Here is a 22,063-nt window from a genome sequence, read left to right on the forward strand (position 1 = left end):
TTTGTTTTATTAAAGGAAAGTTGTATATTAAAGAATATGGGGAACTTACATACTGGGTGATGGGAAACCCTCAGTCTTGGCTTCCTCCTAAGCTGAGTTGTCGGTTCAAGTCCTTCAGCATCTGTCACCAGGCCTTGGTCAAAGCCAAATAAATACTACTATCTATGCATGAGGCGATACAGTTAATTGCTTATCATTACTTGCTCTTTTGCATACCCACCCACAAATTCCCAAAGAGTTACTTCTTGGGGACCCACAGAAGGGCAGGTTTGTTCTGGAAAGGGTACAGCGGTCACTTCATCCTGGGGTTCTGGGCTTAACACATCTCTGAAAAGATGTCTTCTTAGCTTCATCTCTCTGCCTGTCCCCTGTAATCTTACCACTCAGGCGCGGCCAGGGGCTGCCTGCATTCACCAGCCAAGGCTAACACCTTGCTGCTGACATCAGGGTCTGTGGCAGTTTCTCTTCCCCTCTGGGCTGGGAAGCCCCCAGTCACGCGCTTGCACCCCCTCCACATCTTAGCTGACGAGGGGTGATGTGAGACGGCCCTGGGAAAGAAGTCTGAATTTTAAGGCCGAACCCTGCAAGGTAGACGAAATACCCGCTGGCATTGCTGGAGCGCTGCTGTCTTACTCGCTGGAAGAGAGAATTCCCTTTCTTTTTCTTTTTCCCACAGGGCCCTTGACCGAAGGACTGTGCATACCGGAACCGACCAAAGGGTGGCTCCTCCCAGACCAGACACTCCCCGCCCGGCGGATTACGTGTGGAAAGTCCTGAAGAAGAGAATCGAAACAGAAACCGTAATCAGGCAAACTATAAAACTGCCTGGCGGAAAGCTGGCCCAGAAGCTTCCACCCCAGTGCGCAGACGAGGCGCACCGGTCCCCAGCCCCTGCGAGCGCCCGCCGCCGCCGCCGCCGCCGCCGCGTCCTGCCTACCTGCCCAGGTGCGACCGCGCCCTCGCGCGCCCACCTGGGCGTCGTGCAGGCAACCCCGTCGTTGCCAGGAGCATCGCTGCAGACCCTGCCGCTCCAAAGCAGCGGGCCACACATCTCATCCGCTGAGCTGAGAACAGCAACTTGTCCGTCTATTGGGGAGAATCTTCTCCGACCTCTGAGAAGGAAAGATGTCGTCGGATGGGTATTCCGCAGACAAGAATTTCTGCTATCTCATTTCGTGTTTCAGGGCCCGAGTGAAAATGTACATCCAGGTGGAGCCAGTACTGGACTACCTGACCTTTCTACCTGCAGACGTGAAAGAGCAGATTCAGAGGACGGCCGCCACAACCGGGAACATGCAGGCAGCTGATCTGCTTCTGAACACCTTGGAGAAGGGGGCCTGGCCCCTCGGCTGGACTAGGATGTTTGTGGACGCCCTCCGGCTAGCAGGCAACCCCTTAGCCGCCCGCTACGTGAACCCTGAGCTCACAGACTTGCCCTCTCCATCCTTTGAGAATGCTCACGATGAGTGTCTCCAATTGCTGAACCTCCTTCAGCCCACACTGGTGGACAAGCTTCTGGTTACAGATGTCTTGGATAGATGTGTGATGGAAGAGCTGTTGACAGTTGAAGACAGAAATCGGGTAGGTGTCAGTTCAAATGGAGCTGGACTTGTAGGCAGATACAGGTATTGCAACTCGGGGTTGTTCCTCCATTTGCCCCATTCCAAATGTTCTTTGATATCTTTTGGTAAATTTGGATCCCTCCTTGAGAAGAGAATATCTAGGCTTTTGAAAACATAATTTTGAAAACGTCTACTTTTCTAATTCTTTCACTGAAATAAACTAAAGAGGAGTTAACTTTAGAATAATAATGTATGCTAATAGACAACATTTATTAAACACCTACTGTGTGCAATTAGTATCATTTGCAAAATGTATTATCAGAGTTCATGCTCGCAATAATCTATTGAGGTTTTTTTATGTTATTAACTGTGCCGTTTTACAGGTGAGAAGACTGAGGCAGTTTAAATAACTTGCCGAAGTTCTCCCAGGAAGACATTAGCAGAGCTAGGGATTTAGTTCCTGATGGTGTGAAATTTTATGTCTTATTTTATAAAGTTCCATAGAACAGGGATCAGCAAACCATGATCCATGGGCTAAATCCAGCCCGAAAGCTAAGAATGGTGTTTAAATTTTCAGTTCATAAAGAAAGTTTTCTTGGAACACAGCCAGTGCTCATTCATTTACATGCTATGATTGCGCTTGCGCTTTAAGAGCATTTGTACGGAGACGTATAGCCCACAAAGCCTAAAATATTTATTATCTGGGCTTTAAACAAAACATTTGCCAATCTCTGGCCTATATTATGCACTATACCATTTAATTTTGGTCCAAATGGGGAAACTACATAGTACACACACACTTTTTTTTTTTCTTTACTCAAAGTTTCAACTCTCTGGGAATCAAAAATTGGAGATAATTAACTGAAAAAATATGTTGCTAGTTGCAGTTTTTCATATTAATAAAAGAATAGTGGACTTTTTACGTGGCATTTTGACAGGATGGATTTTACAGGTGACTTTACACTTAATGTTTTATTGTTCATTGTTTTTCAATGAGTGAGGATGTCCTGTGGAGTATAGAAATGCTTACCTATTTAAATCTGACTTACTCAGGGTGTGCGTCAAAAGTCTTATTTTGAAAGGCATGTAGGCAAATAAACCCATTTTGAGGGTCAAAGTCTAACATGCTATGATTTTTGACACTTTCTTTCTCTCTTTCTTTTTAATTCATCAACTGTTTGTATCCTTGTTACAAAGTTCTGGGCACGGGACTTGTATCAGCCTATGATGTGACTTGGTCTTTAGTGACTGAAGTTAATACTCCTTCGTCCTCTTGACAGCCATAGGGCCTGTCCAAAGACCCAAGCATGCATCTAATTCTGAGGACTGGTTTTCCCAACTAGTAAATTACATTACACTGTTGTCGGTAACGTTTATGTAGTTTTGTGTATTGAGAACCAGCTAGAACGCATTATAGTAGTCCAGCTGGATATGACAAATGTGTACATCACTGTGGCAGAAACTTAATTTGGAAGACAGTATGCAGCCTTCAAGCCAGCTGGAGATGGAAGATGGCATTTCCAGCCACAGTAGCTGTTAGGAAGTCCAGAAGCAACAGAGTCCAGTAACACCACAAAGCTGTTTATGTTTAGTGGGTACGATGTCCCGATTGCCAGCGAAACAGCACTTCTCCTTATTTACTCTAAATATGTCTGCCTATCAGCATCACTTTTGTCTTGCCTGGATTGAATTTCTGCCAGCTAGTTTTTATCCAAGTTCTTGATTCTGGCAAGCTTGGAGGCAGCTAGCAGGAATGCAAGGGATTTGACACAAAGAAGATATAGAGTAAAGGGACATTTGTGTAGTGGTAGCAGTTAAGGCCAAAGCAACCCAAATTCTCCCTCAGAGTCGTATTTCAAAGGAGGCCCTGAAAGCTAGAGGAGCTATGTATCTGAGGCTTTCAAAGGAGCAATAGTGTCTGCGTGAAACTTTGGAATAGTTTTTGTACACGTCATTTTACAGGTACCATCAGTCTCAAAAGGAATCAATGGCGGATGATGGAAAGGCACCACTAGGTTTAGAAGAATCCACAGCATGTTGATATGGGGTCCTTGAGGAATGTTTATCGTATAACAGCAAAGTGTAGTGGGGAAAGCATGGGAATTTGGAATGGCAAGACCTGGATTTGAGATCTATCTCTGTTTCTTACCATCTGCGTTACTTTGGACTACATTATTTGTTTCCTGATCCTAAGTGTACCCATGAAAATGGACATAATAATAATTTCCTGTCTCATTCACAGTATTTTATTGAACATGAGTGAGAAATAGTGTTTATGAAAAGGCTTTATAAATAAGAAAGAGCTGTTTGGTTATGATGTGACTTCTATTATTTATTTGGTCACATTTCCTTGTGAATTTAAAGTTTCAGGGATTTAGGTAAATACCCCATGTTGAAATTGAGATCTGCCTCCTAAAGTCCCTGGATTAAACTCTGATTTGAGGGAGAAACAATGTTTTTCATCTAAGGATGAAACCAGAACCCAGTTAGGACTAAGTATAATATTGGTGCTTAATAAGTGTTGATTGATTGGATTTATTTTCAAGGAATTGTCTGGAATAAGAAATGAAAACACTTGGAGTAATGAATTGCCTTGCCAGGCATTGGGGAATGGATGGGTGGATGACGAATATAAGATCTCCAAATCTGCTTTTTTGACACCTTAAAATAGCATTTAACTAAGAAATCAGAACTTCTAAAAAACATTTTATTTTAATGCTTTTCCTGTTTTCCGGTTGACACTTTCTACTTGGTCTTGGATTCTCACCTCCACCTCCCAATCCCTGCCCCTCTTACATAAGCACTTCTAAAAACATGATCCTAGATTTAGTTTTGTGACCAGCAGGTACCCAAAGAAATTTAATCCACTGATTATTCATTCATTCGGTTTAAATTTATGGAGCGGCACCTTGCATCAGACACCATGCTAGTGCTGAAATGATTGGAGAATAACACAAATACTGTCTGTGCTTTCACGGAGTTTACTATGCGGTGTTGATCAGTGTTCATTCTTCTAACAAATAATTAAAGAATGTCTAGTATATGTGAGGCACTATTGCAAACACTGAGGACTCAGCAATAAATACAAGAATCACTTTATAGATCATTATAATAGATGCTCCCTAACAGCAAGGGGGTGTCCCTGTACTGGCCTGCTTCTATTTAGGATGCTAAGTGACATCGTAGCACATCCATGACTTAGACAGCCACGAACTGTGGATCATGTAAACATTTCTATAGTGTTTTTTTAAAAAATTAATTAATTTGTTTATTCATTTATTTATTTTTGGCTGTGTTGGGTCTTCGTTGCTGTGCAGGCATTCTCTAGTTGCCTCAGGCGGGACCTACTCTTCATTGTGGTGCGCGGGCATCTCACTGCAGTGGCTTCTCTTTTTGTTGCAGAGCAAGGGCTCTAGGTACGCCGGCTTCAGTAGTTGTGGCACACAAGCTCAGTAGTTGTGGCTCACGGGCTCTAGAGCCCAGGCTCAGTAGTTGTGGCACATGGTGTTAGTTGCTCTGCGGCACGTGGGATCTTCCTGGACCAGGGCTCGAACCCGTGTCCCTTGCATTGGCAGGCGGATTCTTAACCACTGCACCACCAGGGAAGCCCCTCCACACTGTCTTAATATCAATTTGAACAGATTAAGTAAGCTGCATGTTTCAGCCCTGCCCAGTTCAAAGCATCAAACATCTATAGTCCTAGAAGACACTCGGTACCTTTCATTTACACAGTAGAACAGCAGATAATATCACCAGTCCAACTAGAAACCCTCCAGTTCCATCTACATGAAGTTGAGTATTAGAGTTAATCTTCTTCTAGCTCATTGTAATGTCAGGTAAATTAGGATGGGTAAGAATTTTATTAGCAACAAAAAGTACAAATAAGAAATTAGTTATGTCATTGTGACAATACATAGTCATTCAGAAAGACATTAACTTTTGGAGGGAACTTGTTCTTTAAAAATTCTTTGTTTTTAACGTAAGAGTTTTGCTTCCTGATTTACTGGTACTGAGGGTTGAGCTCTGCTATATTAAAAGGTCACCATTATATTTAAATAGCTATCTACGGTTGTTCTGAGGGGGAAGAAAGCATTTTTATCTAACTTACAATTGTGTTGGCAAGCCAGTGCTTAAACGAAATATCTTTGGTTTCTCTACTGATTTCTGTTAGAAAAAACATAGATCAAAGAATTCAGGGAGCTTCCCTGGTGGCGCAGTGGTTGAGAGTCCGCCTGCCGATGCAGGGGACATGGGTTCGTGCCCCAGTCCATGAAGATCCTACATGCCGCGGAGCGGCTGAGCCCGTGAGCCATGGCCGCTGAGCCTGCGCGTCCGGAGCCTGTGCTCCGCAACGGGAGAGGCCACAGCAGTGAGAGGCCCGCGTACCGCAAAAAAAAAAAAAAAAAAAAGAATTCAGGATATGAAAGCATTGAACTGTATTACCCACAAACTCATATTTATTTTACACTCTATAAATTAGTTAACAATGTATCCATAGACATTTTTAACTTCATATTCAGAGAATACATTCAGTGGGGAAGGAACATGAGTGGGAATCATTATATGTCCTGTTTCAGGCTCAAGTCTAAATATTCATTTCCCAAGAATTTCAGTAATCAAGTGTATATATTGGGATTTTTTTTTTTTTTTTTTTTTTTTTTTTGAGGTACGCGGGCCTCTCACTGTTGTGGCCTCTCCCGTTGCGGAGCACAGGCTCCGGACGCGCAGGCTCAGCGGCCATGGCTCACGGGCCCAGCCGCTCCGCGGCATGTGGGATCTTCCCGGACCGGGGCACGAACCCGCGTCCCCTGCATGGGCAGGCAGACTCTCAACCACTGCGCCACCAGGGAAGCCCTATTGGGATCTTATATATAGGAGAACAAATTTAAGTAAAAAACATTGTGTGATTGCTTTAAAGGGAATTGATGTACTTTCTAGCAGGAAGGAACTAGGAAGATTTCTTAAAAATTCAGAATCTTGATGACCCTGCTAAAATTGCACGGGTATTATATATGTAGTTCCACATTCAAATAATAAAAATACTTGCAGGAAATAATGGCATAATGATTCTCAAATGCCTGAACTCAGTAAGGACAAAGCAAGCTTGACAAATACAATTCTACAGTAAAGATCGACTAACTGGTTAATTGTCAAAGAAAATTTAGTGGATATAATATGCTTAGGTTTTTAAGTATAAGTCTTTATTACAGTGCTTCACTTGTTCATTTTAGAGAAATGCTTTCTGATTACTACTTCTGTGGAATGAGTTTAAAGCTGATAAAAGGCTGAGATAATTAAAAATGGAAATGGTCGAGTTAAAATAAGGTGCTCAAACCAGTCTCATTTAGCATCTTTAGAGACTACTGCTTAAATTAGCAGGTAATAGAGATGTTACAAACATCAGAGAAGACAAAGGATTTCCACTAGAAAATTAACAAAATTAAAGAAAAGTAGGAAATGAGCAAGAATCTGCTTAGAAATGCTGTGGGGGAGATGGACTGAAATCGCCTAAATTTTATTAAGTCAAGTAGTCATTTTAACCACTTCTTGTCAGAAAATGAACTTAAAATTGGAGACAATTACCAGCTATAATTACAGCTCAGTAAGGCAGTATTCAGCCTCTGAAGCCAATGCCTGGGATCTAATTCTACCTCTGCCATTTACTAGCTTTGTGGCCTTAGAGAGGTAACTGGACTTCTCTGAGCCTTGGATTTCTGATCTGTAAAATGGGTTAATATCGGTATCTTCTTCAGAGTTGTTGGGTTGATATATGCAAAACATGTATAATAACATAATTATCTATTAGCTGATGAAACGAACATATTCTTTGGGTAGAAATCATGTGGTATAATCTTGTACTAAGTAGTGTCTGCTGGTGAAATGTTTGTAAAGATAGATGTTTTCCCAGTCATCATAATAATAAACACTGAATTTGTACCAGACATTGTTCCAAAAATGTGAATTCCTGAAATTAAATGGTTATTGGATATATTTATAGGACTAGAAAATACACAAATTTGTAGGAAACAATTAATCTAGCTGAATAGTCCATATTATACATGTAGAAGATGGGCAAATGTTGAGAAAGACTTCTGAGAGTATGTAAGTTAGTACTTCTTACCTAAGCTGCTGATTAGAATCAAGAGGTGCTTTTGAAAAAAGTTTCTGGTTTCCCCCCATGGACAAATCAGAATCTCTGGGGGTAGATTTCAGACATCAGTATTTTCTAAAGCTCCTCAGGTGATTCTAACATGCAGCTAGGATGGACAAATGCTGTAATTTTATTTCAGTTGCTTCATTTTACACATGTAGAAACTGAGGTCTGGAGAGGAAGTGGCTTGACTAATGGCCCAGCAAGTTGATGGTGTCCTGCCTAATTTCTTTCTGGTCTAAATGTGATCTTTTCTCCAAATGTTTGGTGCTGTATTAAGAACTGGGGAGATGCACTGTAATAAGGATTACACAAATGATTCACATTTAAAAAGATTTACTAGATTAATCTAAAGGAGAAATTAAATGAAGGTTAAAAATAGTAATGAATGGATATAGAAATGCTTCTGCCCAATACTTAAAAAAAGGAATATAGAAATAAATGTCTTATAATGTTAAGTAAATACAAATTTTTTAAAAAATATATTATAGCAGTAATAAATAATACAAATATTAAAGAATATAAATGTCTGATAGTAATTACTTATTCCATAGTGGTAATAGTGAAGAAAGAGAGGTCGGATAAGAAATGTTTGATTTCCTGTTTATAGACTCCATGGGTTGAAAAGATACAGCAAGCCCCAGATATACAGAAAGAAATTGATGCAAATAGACGTAACATGGCTAGAAATTAAAGACGCCTTCTTTTGCACCCCTTATTCAGAATGGCGGAGGTAAAACATGTTTCCTAAGTGTCAGCTTTGAATATCTCAATAGCTTAAAAAAATAGTGTATATTTAAAAGGGGGATTGGCCCAGGGATTTTTTTCCCCCTAGAATCCAATATTTCTGTAAGCGGTATTGCTGTTTTCTTTAGTATTTGAATATGAGCCTTTATACATATGCTTAATTGTGCAATTTTTCTAAAGGCTAGTTCCTGTTTAAATTTATTCATAAGATAGTTGGACTTCTTTAATTCTACTTTTCTCTTAAAACAGGTTTCTGCTGCAGAAAATAATGGAAATGAAGCAGGGGTAAGAGAGCTACTGAAAAGGATCGTGCAGAAAGAAAACTGGTTTTCTACGTTTGTGACTGTGCTGAGGGAAACAGGAAACGATGCGCTTGCCCAGGAGTTAACAGGCACTGATTGCTATGAAAGCAATGCAGGTATTGCTAATTCCACAAAGGAAGGGTTTTTGCGTTTCGCCTAGTGACTGAGAGTTTAATGAAACCTGTAGACACAGTGCCAAATACTAGGGTATTTAGAATCAAAATTTCAAGCGATTTTGAGAGGTATGTTTTCTTCGTTTTACAAATGAGGAAACTGCTGCTTGGGAAAAGATGAACCTTCCAAAGACCACAGCACTCAGCAAGCTGGGCTGGAATATTGGCAGCTGACTCCTTGTCCGACATGTTTTCCATTTCCCATCTTATTTTGGAAACAAAGTGATTGTCTGAGATTTTTATCAAGATAATTTTAACATTGCCTAGACAAATAAATTGGAAGAAAATATCTTAATGATTATTACAACTGCTGCATAGTCTTCTGGACATTTATATAAATTTTTAAGGAATTTATTAAACATTTGATAAAAGGTCTGTAATTGCTAACATATCACAGTGTTCCTTTCTGTGAGTTTTTAAAAGTATTCAATTATAATAATAAAAATAACATTCTAGAGCTCTTTCACATATATCATTTGTAAATCTAATATAATCTGCCATCTTATTTTTCTTTACAGAGTATGTTTCCTGTGGTTTTAAAAATATCATATGTAAGACAAATTGAAGTTTAATTGGTAATGAATGATTACCAACTTATAATTGGTATAATTTATTCACAATTATATATAATTTAAATGATTATAATCATTTCAAGCTTACTTCACTTCTTTTATTCAGTCAGTCATTCAATCAACATGTAATGAGTACCAGACACTGTTCTAGGTGCTGGGGATATGGATTTAAATGAGACATACAAAGTCCCCATTCCCATAAACCACACTTCCTAATGGAATAAAAAACACAGTGATCAATTTTCTAAGTTACTTATGCAAAAGAAAAACAGATAGTTACTAAATTATTAGAGTAAACAGCATATTGTGATTTTATGCTGTATTATTTATGAAATAGCTTAATTTTGCTCAGTGGTTAGAAATACACACAGATATATATACACATATATACCTGTGTGTATATATATCTAGTGTATATATACACATACACACAACAGTGTGTACGTATGTGTGTGTATATGTATATATAGCGAGAGAGACAAACATAAACACACACAAATATTTTTACTATGAAATATTGAAAAGCCCAGAAGAATTACAAAATAGTATTAATGGACCTGTGTGTAAATGAATCATGGGGAGTGAAGTGTAATCCATGTTTAGGGAAGGTCTTCTTGCTTCAGCCCAAAGCAAATGCTGTATGGTGTCATATGTTTGGGATGGCCAAAAAGTGAAAAGCTCAAGAGGCTCCCCTTTTTGAGATTATCTAGGGATTTGAGGGGGATTTATTCAGCCAAATGTGGTTAATCCAGCTTTCAAAAACCAAGCAGTAATTCCATGATCTGTCCACTAGCAGGTCCCCCAGTTTCTACTGTCATTGTTTCTATTTCCACAGCAAAGTGTAACTGTATTTAAAAAAAAATCCCTCTCAGTAGAAGCACCTTGATTTTGCTTCAGTTCTCTGGAATGGGCTCAGTGGTGCCACTTGCTTGCAACATCAAGATTATGGGTTCTTTTGCGTTTATATATTATGGCCCAGCTATTATTTCCACAATGTAACTCTAATGCCAGTTTGCTAATTCTAAAGGGACTTCAGGCCAAACTTACATACAATAATGGGGCCAGATTTCTCCTACATACCTCAAGGATGAGCTGGACCCCAGTGCAGATCACACCTTCTCATGATGAGTTCCCTTTCAAGACCTTGTGCGACCATTTCCATCCATGACAAACACCCTAGGACTTGAACTTCAAAGGGAAATGACTGCAGTCTCAATTTTTTTGTTCCCTGGGAAATTTTGGCCTCAGTGTATCGAGGGATATTAGAAAGAGCAGCCTTGCAGATCACAAAAGACCTTGTTATATCCTTCCCCCAAAGTAGAGGGTACTTACCCATTTTACAGTTGTGTACTAGTTTAGGAAAAAGTCTAAAAGATCAACTCTAAGTGTCTTCTAGCTTCTCCTGACATAGGCAACGTCTCGCCATATTTCTGTCTTTTTTTTGTTGGGGGGGAGCGGAGCAACAAGTTACATACAACATATTTCTTTCTAAGATATTTTTAAGTTCCACTTTACAAGGTGCCTTGTTGGACGCTAATGCGATTTTTCAAATTCTAATGCTTTGAACGATAGCAATCCTAGGTAAAGTATATATACACGTAATACCTGTATAATAACACACCTCATCATATACCTCATCTAATGTTCACATTCCTTCCTCTTTACTTTCCTTATAATATGCCATAACTTCGTATTATGATTAAGTCTTTACATGTCTGTTTCAGAATGGCTTGGGGACTAGTTTATCCAAACTCTCCTAGCCTGTGCACATGATGTCGGCTGGCCAAGGCCAAACACTTTATAAAAGGGATAAAGCCCTCCTGAAAAGAAAAAAGTGGCACCAATTATCCATCATCCTTTTCGCCCTCCCTGGTCCCCTGACAGGATCCTCTTACATTTGGGGCTTTTCCTTCTTTCAACCAAAGTGGGTGATGATGGCTGTTACCCCAGATATGTGGGCTCTTACAAAGACAGGGAGCCCAGTAGAAAGGGATTTCTAAGCTTCTTTTGAAGGTTGGATGGAAGATGCAATCCCCTTCTGGGACTCAGCACCCTTACACTCTCACTACCCCTACCAGCAGTCAGGGTGCTTCTGACCAACTCATTCCAAATAAGTAGGGCTTACTTCTCATGTCCTCCACTGAAAATCCAATCAAGGGAGTCAGGAATTTAAATATTGTTTGCTAACCTGTACATATTATTAAGGGAATCTAACCATTTTTCTAGCAGGTCTTGATGCCCAGAACAAAGTTAGCTGTCATTATTCAAAGTTAGCTGTGGTAGGAGCTGCTGTGGATGGAATCGAGCCCCCCTGCCACCAAATTCATATATTGAAGCCTTAACCCCCAATGTGACTGTATCTGGAGCTAGGTCTTTAGGAGGTAATTAAGGTTAAATGAGATCCAGAGGTTGGGTCCCAATCTGATAGGACTGAGGCCTTATACGAAGAGGAAGAGAGATCTCTGTCTCTTTCTCTCTCCCCACCATGTGAGTTCACAGTGAGAAGGTGACATTCTGCAACCTCAGGAACATGCTCTCACCAGACACCAACCTGCTGACACATTGACCGTGGACTTCCTATTTCTAGAACTGTGAGAAAATACTTTTCTGTGACTTAAGTCACTCAATCTATGGTACTTTATCATGTTGGCCCATGCTGACTAACACAGGGGCCTGGGCTCTGGATCCTGACACTTAATGAGTCCTGGCTCCTTCATGTCCCTGGATGTGTGACTTTCACCGGGTACTTGCCCTCTCTGTGCCTCAGTTTACTCCTCTGTGAAATAATATTACTGATTACCCAGGATTATTTTGAGGGTTAAAAGATTTAACATTTGTAAAGCACAAAATAAATTGTCTATTATTATTATAAACCCCAAACATACTTAATATGTACCTACAAATATTATAAAATCATCTTGTCTAAAGACAAACTCCAAAGTCAGAACAGTTTTCTTCAGGAAATTCTCCATACACAACACACATTTTCTCTTTATTCTTTAAGATGGGTTAATCGAAAATGATACTTTAAGAAATTTTCTTTATGGTATCAGTCTCTGACACATTGTACTTCAGAAGGGCAGAAACTCTTGCCTTTCTTTGTAACTTTCTTTCAAAAGTCTTAAGAAAACACTCAATACATGTTGGCTGAAGAAAAAAAAATGTTAGGTGGAAGAAATGGTGGGAAGGAGAAAGGAAGGATTCAGAATATTTCATTAAATTTCTAAAAAAAATCTCCAGAAATTCAGAATACATGAATGTAGGCTGACATTAAAGCATATGTACATCTCGTGTAGAACACGCAGTGAGAGAACAAAAAGGCTAGAGCACAAGCTGAAGAAAAACTACCACCAAGTTTGCATTTTCATTAATGCAGCCTTACATGTGACTTTGTATCACTGAACAAGGGGCTTACTTCCTAAAGTTGATGGTCAGATAGGAAATCGTCACACTTATGATTAGCATAATACTTATTATATTGGCTTTTTAGATAAAATTTAGTCATCACAAAAGACTTACTCACTGTGTTCATATAAAAAAATAAAAATACTTTGTCACAACATAAAAACATGTTCCAAGCCTTACAAAATGTCAAAGTATTGTAGTATATTTAGGCAGATCTCTACTAGGGACCCCACTTGGTTTTCAAAATAAAAATAACAGCTCTTTATATTGTATAAAAACTTGCATTGCAATACAATTTACATTCTGTTTAGAATTTCAAAGTATTTAAGTATATTCAGGTTAATCTCTATTAGGAACCCCTATTCTGTTTTCAAAATAACAATGACAGTTATGTATATTGTATAAAAACTTGCATGGCACTATTATTTATATTCTAATACTTTTATTCACAGAGTCTGAGAATCTATCACCAGAAGATGGTCCTGAGGTCAAGGAGCCCCTCCTTTTAGCCACAGATCAGCCCAGTCTGGAGGCCTGGGACATAGAGAATAATTCATTGGAACCGTCTTTTGCAGATTCTTCTGTAGCTTCAGGTACTTGGGACACACACATACTTTTACATGCACTAATTAACTACTTCTGGAAAAATCAGTTGCTGCATTGATGACATTAGGATTTATTAAACAGAGGGAGAAATTTGGGGCTTTGGGGTTTTGTGAGTATTTATGTTAAAATAATATTTCTGGAGGAGATTAAATGAAAATAATTGCTCTTTGTGTCTAAAAATGTTTTAAAACTAATGCAATATTAATATGTTACGAACATGAGCACACTGGGTTCTAATTTTATTTTATAAGATATCCACGGTCCTTGTCATGTGGTAAATATCATAAGCAAGTCCTGCATTTCATGATTTTCGAAGTACTTTCAAATACATGAATTAGTGGTTTTTTTTTAAAAAAGATTTATTTATTTATTTATCTATTTTGGCTGTACCGGGTCTTAGCTGTGGCACGCGGGATCTTCGTTACAGCACGTGGGATCTTTTAGTTGTGGCATGCGACTTCTTAGTTGTGGCATGTGGGCTTCTTAGTTGCAACATGTGAACTCTTAGTTGCAGCATGCGGGATCTAGTTCCCCGACCAGAGATCGAACCCAGGCCCCTGCATTGAGAGCATGGAGTCTTACTCACTGGACCACCAGGGTAGTCCCCATGAATTAGTTTGACTCATTCAAATTTCTGAGAATTAAATGAGGCCATTACGTTTTCCCCTTTTTACAGACTGGCGTGTCACAGAGAGGTTCAACTGGGTTATAGAGATCAAAACCAAGGCTTTAGAAAAGAAGATGAATGAGTGCTAAACAGGAGTTGGTTTGAATTTCAGTAACTAATTGGTGTGGGTACTAGATCCACCATGTCCGCCTTTTAGATATGAAACAGCCCTGGAAGAATCAAACTAATTTAATTATTTCCCCTCCCTAATTTGCTCATAATAGGAGAATCCTTCTCTCCTTCCCTCTGTCCCCCAAATGGCCACATTCATTTTTCACTAGAAATAGTCAGGTTGAAGTCTGGTGTGCTGGTAAATGTTTACCAAGTGGCTCTCGGAGGAAAAGAAAAAATCCCTGATTTGTAGCATATGCCAATCTTCATGGTGTAAATACTCCCACTAAGGCTACTTTCAAGTGCCCACATAATGTCACCGAACACTAAGTCAGGAAGAGATGTGCAGTAGCGCACCACTATTTGCCATTTCCATTATACGGAAACAATAGGCTTAAATAGCCTCAACATCATTGATGATTGTAAAATCTAGTAAAATGATTAGAAATTGATGAGTTTTAAGTATTCCTTACCTTTGTTTTAATATAATTTTTTTAGTAAGTCCATATAATTTAATTTTTAAAATTGCCTGCACTTAACATTAACAACTGGCTCATGAAATTCTAGAAAATTTAACAATTGTTCTTGTGCTATATGAGCTGACTCCATCACACTATTACAAAGTATACTATTTTCGACTCAGAAAAGTAATATAGCTGCATTGCAGGAGATTTGGAAAACATAGAAACCTACAAAGAAAAAGTCGCGCACATTTTTACAGTAAGATATATTACTCTTCACATTTGGGTATCCCGTTTTGTTTACATACCTGGATGTTTATATATAATGGCATTTCTCCTGAATTCATTAGATGTTCTTCTACAGCATGGTTTTTAACAATTGAATAATAATTCTATCCATTGGATGCTTTGTGATTAATTAACCAACTGTTGAACATGTAGGATGTTTCCAAATTTCTACATCATGAATAATGCTGCATAACTGTCTTCATATTTATGTCTCAGTTTAATTCTTTTTAAATTTATTTTTAATTTTTAAAATTTATTTTATTGAAGTATAGTTGATTTACAATGTTGTGTTAATTTCTGCTCTACAGCAAAGTAATTCAGTTATATATATACATGCTTTTTCACATTATGGTTTATAACAGGATATTGACTATAGTTCTCTGTGCTACACAGTAGGACCTTGTTGTTTATCCATCCTCTATATAACAGTTTGCATCTGCTAACCCCAAACTCCCAATCCATTCCTACCCCACCCAGTTTAATTCTTAAAAACATATTACATAATTGAAATTTCTGGATCAATGATTTCTACAGTTTTAAGACATTTGATACTTAATGTTATATTTCACTCCAGGAACTTGTACCAAATTACATGTGCTCTAACAGTACAGGAGAGTACTTACTGCCCTGAAGTCTATTCTATAAGAGTGGGTAATATTATTTTTAAACTTTGCCAATTTGGTATTTTACTACTTGAATTTGAATTATTTTCTAACGAAAAATGTTTTTACAAGGTCATTCTTTTTGTTGTTGCTAACTGCCTATTTTTCTATTAGGGTATTTTATATTCTTCTTGCTGGTTTATGTGAATTAGCTAAATATACAGGATAGCAATCTTTTGTCATAAAATAGTATCAAGATCTTTTATAGTTTGCCTGCTATTTAGCCTTGTTTAAGGTGTTCTTTTAGTGGAATACTTCTGAAGCGTTAGTGTGCTTATGTGTCCCCTGGAAGTGGAGGTCTTACTGATACGCAGATTTTGATTCGGTAGGTTCTGTATGGAGCCTGAGATTCTGCCTTTCTCACTTGCTCTCAGGTGATGCTGCTACTGCTGGTCTTGGACTACACTTTAAGTAGCAAGGTTTACTGTGCAGAATAGCAAAGCTTTTAACCCTGAATTCTAGAGGACCTTTTTTTTTTTCTTCATTTGAGCAGCTGCGCTTTCTTTCAGAAATCATGATTGCGTAGGAATGCCAAAACCACTACCTGAATGTGGGTTTTTCACGTTTTAATAAACTTCCTTGGTAGGCTACCTGACATCTCTGTGGGTTCCTGGCTATTTTCTAAATTCGCACTGGAAAGAATTGAAGCCAGAACTGAGGCTGGGAATTGATCCTGCATCTCAAATGAAGGTTTTTCATCCAAGGTTGCCAACCTAATGCATCTTGTCAGCCTGTAGTTTATTTATCTGTGGAGCATTCTGAGTCTCAACAAGGACAAAATTAAAGACAAAACCTTTTTAAAAAAATCTGTTTTCTTACTATTTAATATAAAACTTAAAGCTGCATCAAGTGAAAAAAATCTGGATCTTAATAATGGCCTTAAGGGACAGAAAGGGGTTTGTTTTTCCCTCTTCGGGTCCCCTCCCTCCCTTCCTTTCACTTCTTTCATTTAACGAATCTTATTAAACTCCTATCATGTGCCAGGCATGCACTGTTCAGTGTTCAGCACTGTAAATATTGTGGTGGAGCAAACCAGATGTGGCTTCTGCTCCCACGGAGCTTTCAAATGATGGGCATGTCAAACGGTAGTCACTATATAGCTGCACAGTAAGTGCTGTGAAAGAAAAGTACAGACTATTAAAATGTGTGCTAGTCTGAGAACATGTGAGAGTACAACAAACTGTACAGTAATCTGAGGACTCCATCCGATTCACAGACTTTAACAGTCTTCTAGTCTGTAAGGTTCTTGTGGTGTCTGGACTTCTCATGTGGATTTGGGAACAGGTTCGTCCAATGCATTCTGGTCCTTTCCAGAGCAGTAAGAAAGGGTATCTGATTTATGAAAATGGAGTGCTTCTGCTTTAGGCCTTTGCCTCTTCTTCTGCTAGATGTTGTGGATCATTCCAGGTATTCATTTCTTTTCTTGCTGCTCTTCGGAACTAAGAATTACTGATGTAAATGACTTGTAAAGTATCATTAACCCAAAGAAGTTATTGTAGTTCTTTGGACTGAAGTTTTTGTTGCAAAATTAACTGTAGAAGGATTTTGCCTACGTTGGCATTCTTTTACAGGATTAACCATCAAAATAAATAAGATAATATTCAATAATCTGTAATATTTATTTGCATAATTTTTTGTGTGTATCTTAATGATATTTACAATATATAATCTTTATTTTGAATTTCAGTACATTGGGTTTAGATTTCAAATACAGTTACCAAGGTAGCATTGAAAGAAACTTATTACTTAAGCTACACACATTCTATAAATATGAATTTTCATAGGCAAAAAAATGTGACTTGAATTATTTCTGATTTTAAATTAAGACTTCTCTAATTTTTATTTCCACATCAGTTTCTAAAATATTGTTTTTCAGTGCATAATAGTCTTTGTGGATACAAATGTTAATTATTTATAGTTTTAATGCAAAGATTCTTTATATATTGTTTTTAGCCTTTTTCACTCCTTAACACGCCTGACAGGTAAGACACACTAGTATTAGTAATAGTGACCCACCCTGAAACCAATTTTAATCACTCCTTCAGTGATTAAATCATTGATTTAATCACCAAATTTAATCTCTCCTTCAGCCTGGGTTGATAGATGAGAATTCCCTAGTGGACAGTTCTGGACAGGGATTTTGTCATGCCTCCACATCGGAGGCTGGCATTTCTTCTTCCTTTCTCCTTTCAACTTCTTCCCATTAAAAAGTGGTTAATAATTAAGATATACCCCATTTTTTTAAATTTGCTTTTTCCACACGAATACAACCATTTATAAAGGATATTTGAATAGTTCTCAGACTATTCATAGAATTTTACTGCTGGATGTAATAATTCTGCTTTCTGAGGTCACTGGTCATTTTCTAACAAGAAATTATTGGAAAACTTTGGTGTTTCTCTAGACCACACTTCCCTAGAAAACATCAGAGGGGCACAATGCCCACATTCATTTTCTTCTATTAAAAATATTTTAATTATAGAAAATACACAGTTATCTGGTTTATGTTAATCCTATAGGCTTACAGTAAAATTGGTTATGCAATCATTTTTAATTGTCTGCTACTGTTGCTTTGTTAAAATAAGTGAGTGGTTATTTTACATTGACTTTTTTAATATACTATTTTAGGAATTAATGACATATATAAAATAAAAAATAAAGCAAATGAGGTTCAAAACGAAATAATAAAATTTACTGTATTTGGAATGAACTTACTTTTATGCAGAGTTCCACAGAAAATCCCCCAAATTTCTTTTATCATCCTTTGTTGATCTCCCAAACTAGAAAATGCAAGTACCGCAGGTTGGCCAGAAGAGGGCGCTTTGACATTTATAAAGAGAATGGAATGTCACTGTTCCAGGGTGGACGATTATAACGTACAGGGTGAGTGTGCCATGTGTGAATACACAGTGCGCATGACTGTGAGTGCATGTGTATATTTTGATTTATATATTCGTTCACGTGAAGATTTTAAAATTCCACCCAAGCTAATGAGCTTACCAACCTGCTTGTTTTCAGACTTTAGTACCTTCTTTTTCATATTCCCCCATATGTTCCACTCCTTAGGTTTATCCGGTGACATTATGCTTTGGAATATATTGTGGATATATTTTGCATAGATCATCTTCTGTAGGAGGGGTTTAAAAATTGACCTTTATAAAACAGCCTCCTTCTTTCTGGTCCAATCTGTTAGTGCACTTTTTTTGTTGTTGTTTTGTTTTCCCTTTTTATAGACCGAAGTCCAATCTTAGATTTGGTCTATAGTAATCTCTGTAAAAATGCCACAAAATTTATCCTTGCACTTGAGGACCAGAATAATGTTCTATAATACTAACCTCTAGAAATTTAGAGATTTTTAGAATCTCTAGAAATACATACCACATAGACCTTGAGAGCTTAGTGGGAAAGATAATTGATGTAGCGGTCTGCAATAATACTGTGGGAGATCGCCCATACTGTTACAGGATTGCTCTGAATTAAGATAGCTCTCCTTTACATCTATATTTTTTCTAAATTTAGTTACATTAATTATTGGGAAGTAGAAATACTACTATGGCAATCCAAAAGGCAAATATTATTATGAGCTGAGAAAGAGGGGGGGGGAAGAGATGCTGTTACAGATGCTGATATTGGTGTTTGTTAAAGGATAATATAGGTTTGTATTTTATATGAAACCCACCAAGAGCCGTCTAGGGTAGTTATATGACCTCCAAATTGCATAATAGTTCTAGGAGGGTGACTGTTCATATCTCAGGAGTGAGAATGTAAGTATTTTGATGGAGAGAAACCTCTTTACTGCGCAGCTAATACATGTTGGATTTATTTTCATGACATCTTTTTATGACTACAAGCCTAAAGCTTTTTTAGCAGAGTTTTAACAAAAGCAGTGGTTTTAATTTGATCATTAGACCTTACCTTCTCTATTTTGGCATATGAATGAGAGCTAGAAGCTAAAAATGAGTTGGTCAGGTCATATTATTGAGAAAACCAAGCACTGGGGTATTGTCCTCACCCTCAGAGAGTTTATAATCCCGTTCAAGAAAACAAGTTTCATGTCCTCAAAGAGAGACAGTAATCTATCTCTAGCAAAAGAGAAAGTATTAAAGGATGAGGGGAGAAGCCTGGTGAAAGAAGGAAGACTTAGAGAAAGCTTACCAGAGAGGAGGAATGTGAGGCAGTTCATCTGCACCTTGAAGGTCCTGTGTTGGACCTGTAAACAGAAGTGGTAGCCAACACTTCCCGTTACACGGACACCATGAGCAAAAGTGCAGGTATAGGGAAGTTCAAAATGTGTTTTGTGTGTGTGTGTGTGTGTGTGTGTGTGTGTTGAGGGGATATTGATAATGGAGGAGGCTATCCCTATGTGGGAGTGGGGGGATATGGGTAATCCCTCTACCTTCCACTCAATTTTGCTGCAAAACTAAAATTCTAGGAAAGAAAATCTATAAAAAATTCATCCAGCTATAATAAACACATCAAAATCCAGCTGTAATAAACATAGCAAAGTTTTATAAAAAGTGTGGGTAGGGAAACAGTTGGATCAGAGGGGAACATTTATGGAGGAGGGTGGCTGGAGAGAAGGCTTCTAGGATCAATGAGAATTAGTGGGTTTCTCTTACTATGATTTTTACAAAGCCTTGTCCTAAGGCAAAACAATACTTAAATGTTTATCATTCGTTGTTTGGACAATTATGGAATATTAGCCCAAAGCATGTGTGATTATTTCAGATGGCGTTTGTGGGAAAGTCCTTAGTTAGAGGGATGTATCCATCAGGGTGCTGGAATGGGCTCCTTCCAGCTTGCAGGAGCCCAGTGTGCAAGTGTCTTCCCAGTTCCACTTGGTGACGTCATGCTGGTAGCTTGAAATCAGCCATGGTGGGAATATGAATACCAGCAATATTGGCAAACACTTTAAAATTGTTGCTTTTTCCTCCCCAAGAGCTGCTATTGAATATTTACCAGGATACCTTTAAACAAATCTCTCCCCATACTTTCCTCAGGTCTACTTAACTTGAATAGCTCTTCCTTAAGGGTGCCTGCCAGCCAAAGAGGTTTCCAGTTCATGATCTTCTATCTTGCCACCTTGGATTGCCAAGACTTACTTCCCATGTGGTCATCAGGCTTATCACTCTTAACTGACTCTGCTCTTGGACTTTTTGCCTCTGCTGCTGACTAGCAATGAATGAATGGGTCACTCTAGTGGGTATGGTTATCCCCACAACCCTGTACTTGAATCATCATCTTTCCCTTTGAGACCCAAGTCCAAAGGCTAAAGGGCATGGATGATACATTTCAGCCAACATCAATATACACAATTCCAATTTAATTCTGGCTGAAACATTTCAGCAGTGTGAATTCTATAAACAGGAGCACAGGAGCTCCATGGATAGCGACGTGGGCCTGTGGCTCTAGGAGATTTTTTTTTTTTTTTCTCTTTGGGGAACTCATTTCCTAGAAGCTTGGATCCAGGAGAGAATATGCAAGGTGGGTGGAGGTGGCTTCTCTCCATTCTGTGGGAACACATGTTCCCCAGCACAGAGAGCAGAGTCTGACAGACCAAAATGTTAGCGTGTGTGTGTGTGCGTGTGTGCGCGCACACACACAAATCCATATACATAGAGCTGAAAATAAAAGTCCTCTATCTCCTCTCAAAAAAGATTATTTCAAAAGGAAAGGAATTAGGTATTATTAGTACGACAGTAAGCACACTTAAGAAGCTCATGAGTCTGTGTATGTGCCCATACGTGCACATGTGTTTGAAGCTTTAGGGGTGGTCTTTACTGTTCCAGACTGTGGAGATTATGCAACTGGAGGGAAGGTGGGGATAATTGAAGAAGTGAAGCTGATGTGCGTCACGAGGTCAGAACTAGAATAAATATACCATTATCTAGCAGGTGAAATTAGACTATTTGCAGACCCTGTAAGCACTACCTCTCAGGAGAATGGATCTGTTGGTGCCCTTCCTCTTTCTCAGTAGCACAGAGACTTGGCCCCCTTCCTAATGTAATGCAAAACGATTTTCCAGCAAAGAGACTGAGAGCCTGAGGCGAGGGGTAAGAGGAGAAATCTTTTGTGGAGTTAGACATGCATCTTAGGCTGAAAATAGGAGGGACACTACCTGGTAGGGGTAGAAGAACCAATCTGTATCTTATCTAGTGAAACTCACTCAGTTCTGGGGCTGAATAAACAGTATACTTATCAACTAATTGTTATAATAGCACTTCTCCAGCAGAGGGCATACTTTACATTGGAATAGATCTAAAAAGGCTTTCAAGGAAGAGGTTTTTTTCAATTGAAATTTTTAAATTTCAATTTTCTTTGGCTTCTAAATGGTTTAAAAATATTTTAAAGTATTT

General features: G+C 38.5%; 1 protein-coding gene across 2 annotated transcripts in view; it reads left to right on the forward strand.

Moving 5' to 3' along the window:
- Nucleotides 1-515: 515 nt before the first annotated feature.
- The window catches only part of IFIH1 (interferon induced with helicase C domain 1), a 56,215-nt gene continuing 34,667 nt past the window's right edge, over nt 516-22,063 (forward strand). For both annotated transcript variants that reach the window (XM_060301490.2, XM_060301492.2), the window contains exons 1-4: nt 516-588; nt 677-1,581; nt 8,710-8,878; nt 13,365-13,505. In XM_060301490.2, the coding sequence (XP_060157473.1) occupies nt 1,126-1,581; nt 8,710-8,878; nt 13,365-13,505 (766 nt within the window). In that variant the 5' untranslated portion in view covers nt 516-588; nt 677-1,125. The remainder of the gene's footprint in view (nt 589-676; nt 1,582-8,709; nt 8,879-13,364; nt 13,506-22,063) is intronic.

This window comes from Globicephala melas, chromosome 7 (genome assembly GCF_963455315.2).
Source record: "Globicephala melas chromosome 7, mGloMel1.2, whole genome shotgun sequence".
Taxonomy (NCBI): Eukaryota; Metazoa; Chordata; class Mammalia; order Artiodactyla; family Delphinidae; genus Globicephala; species Globicephala melas.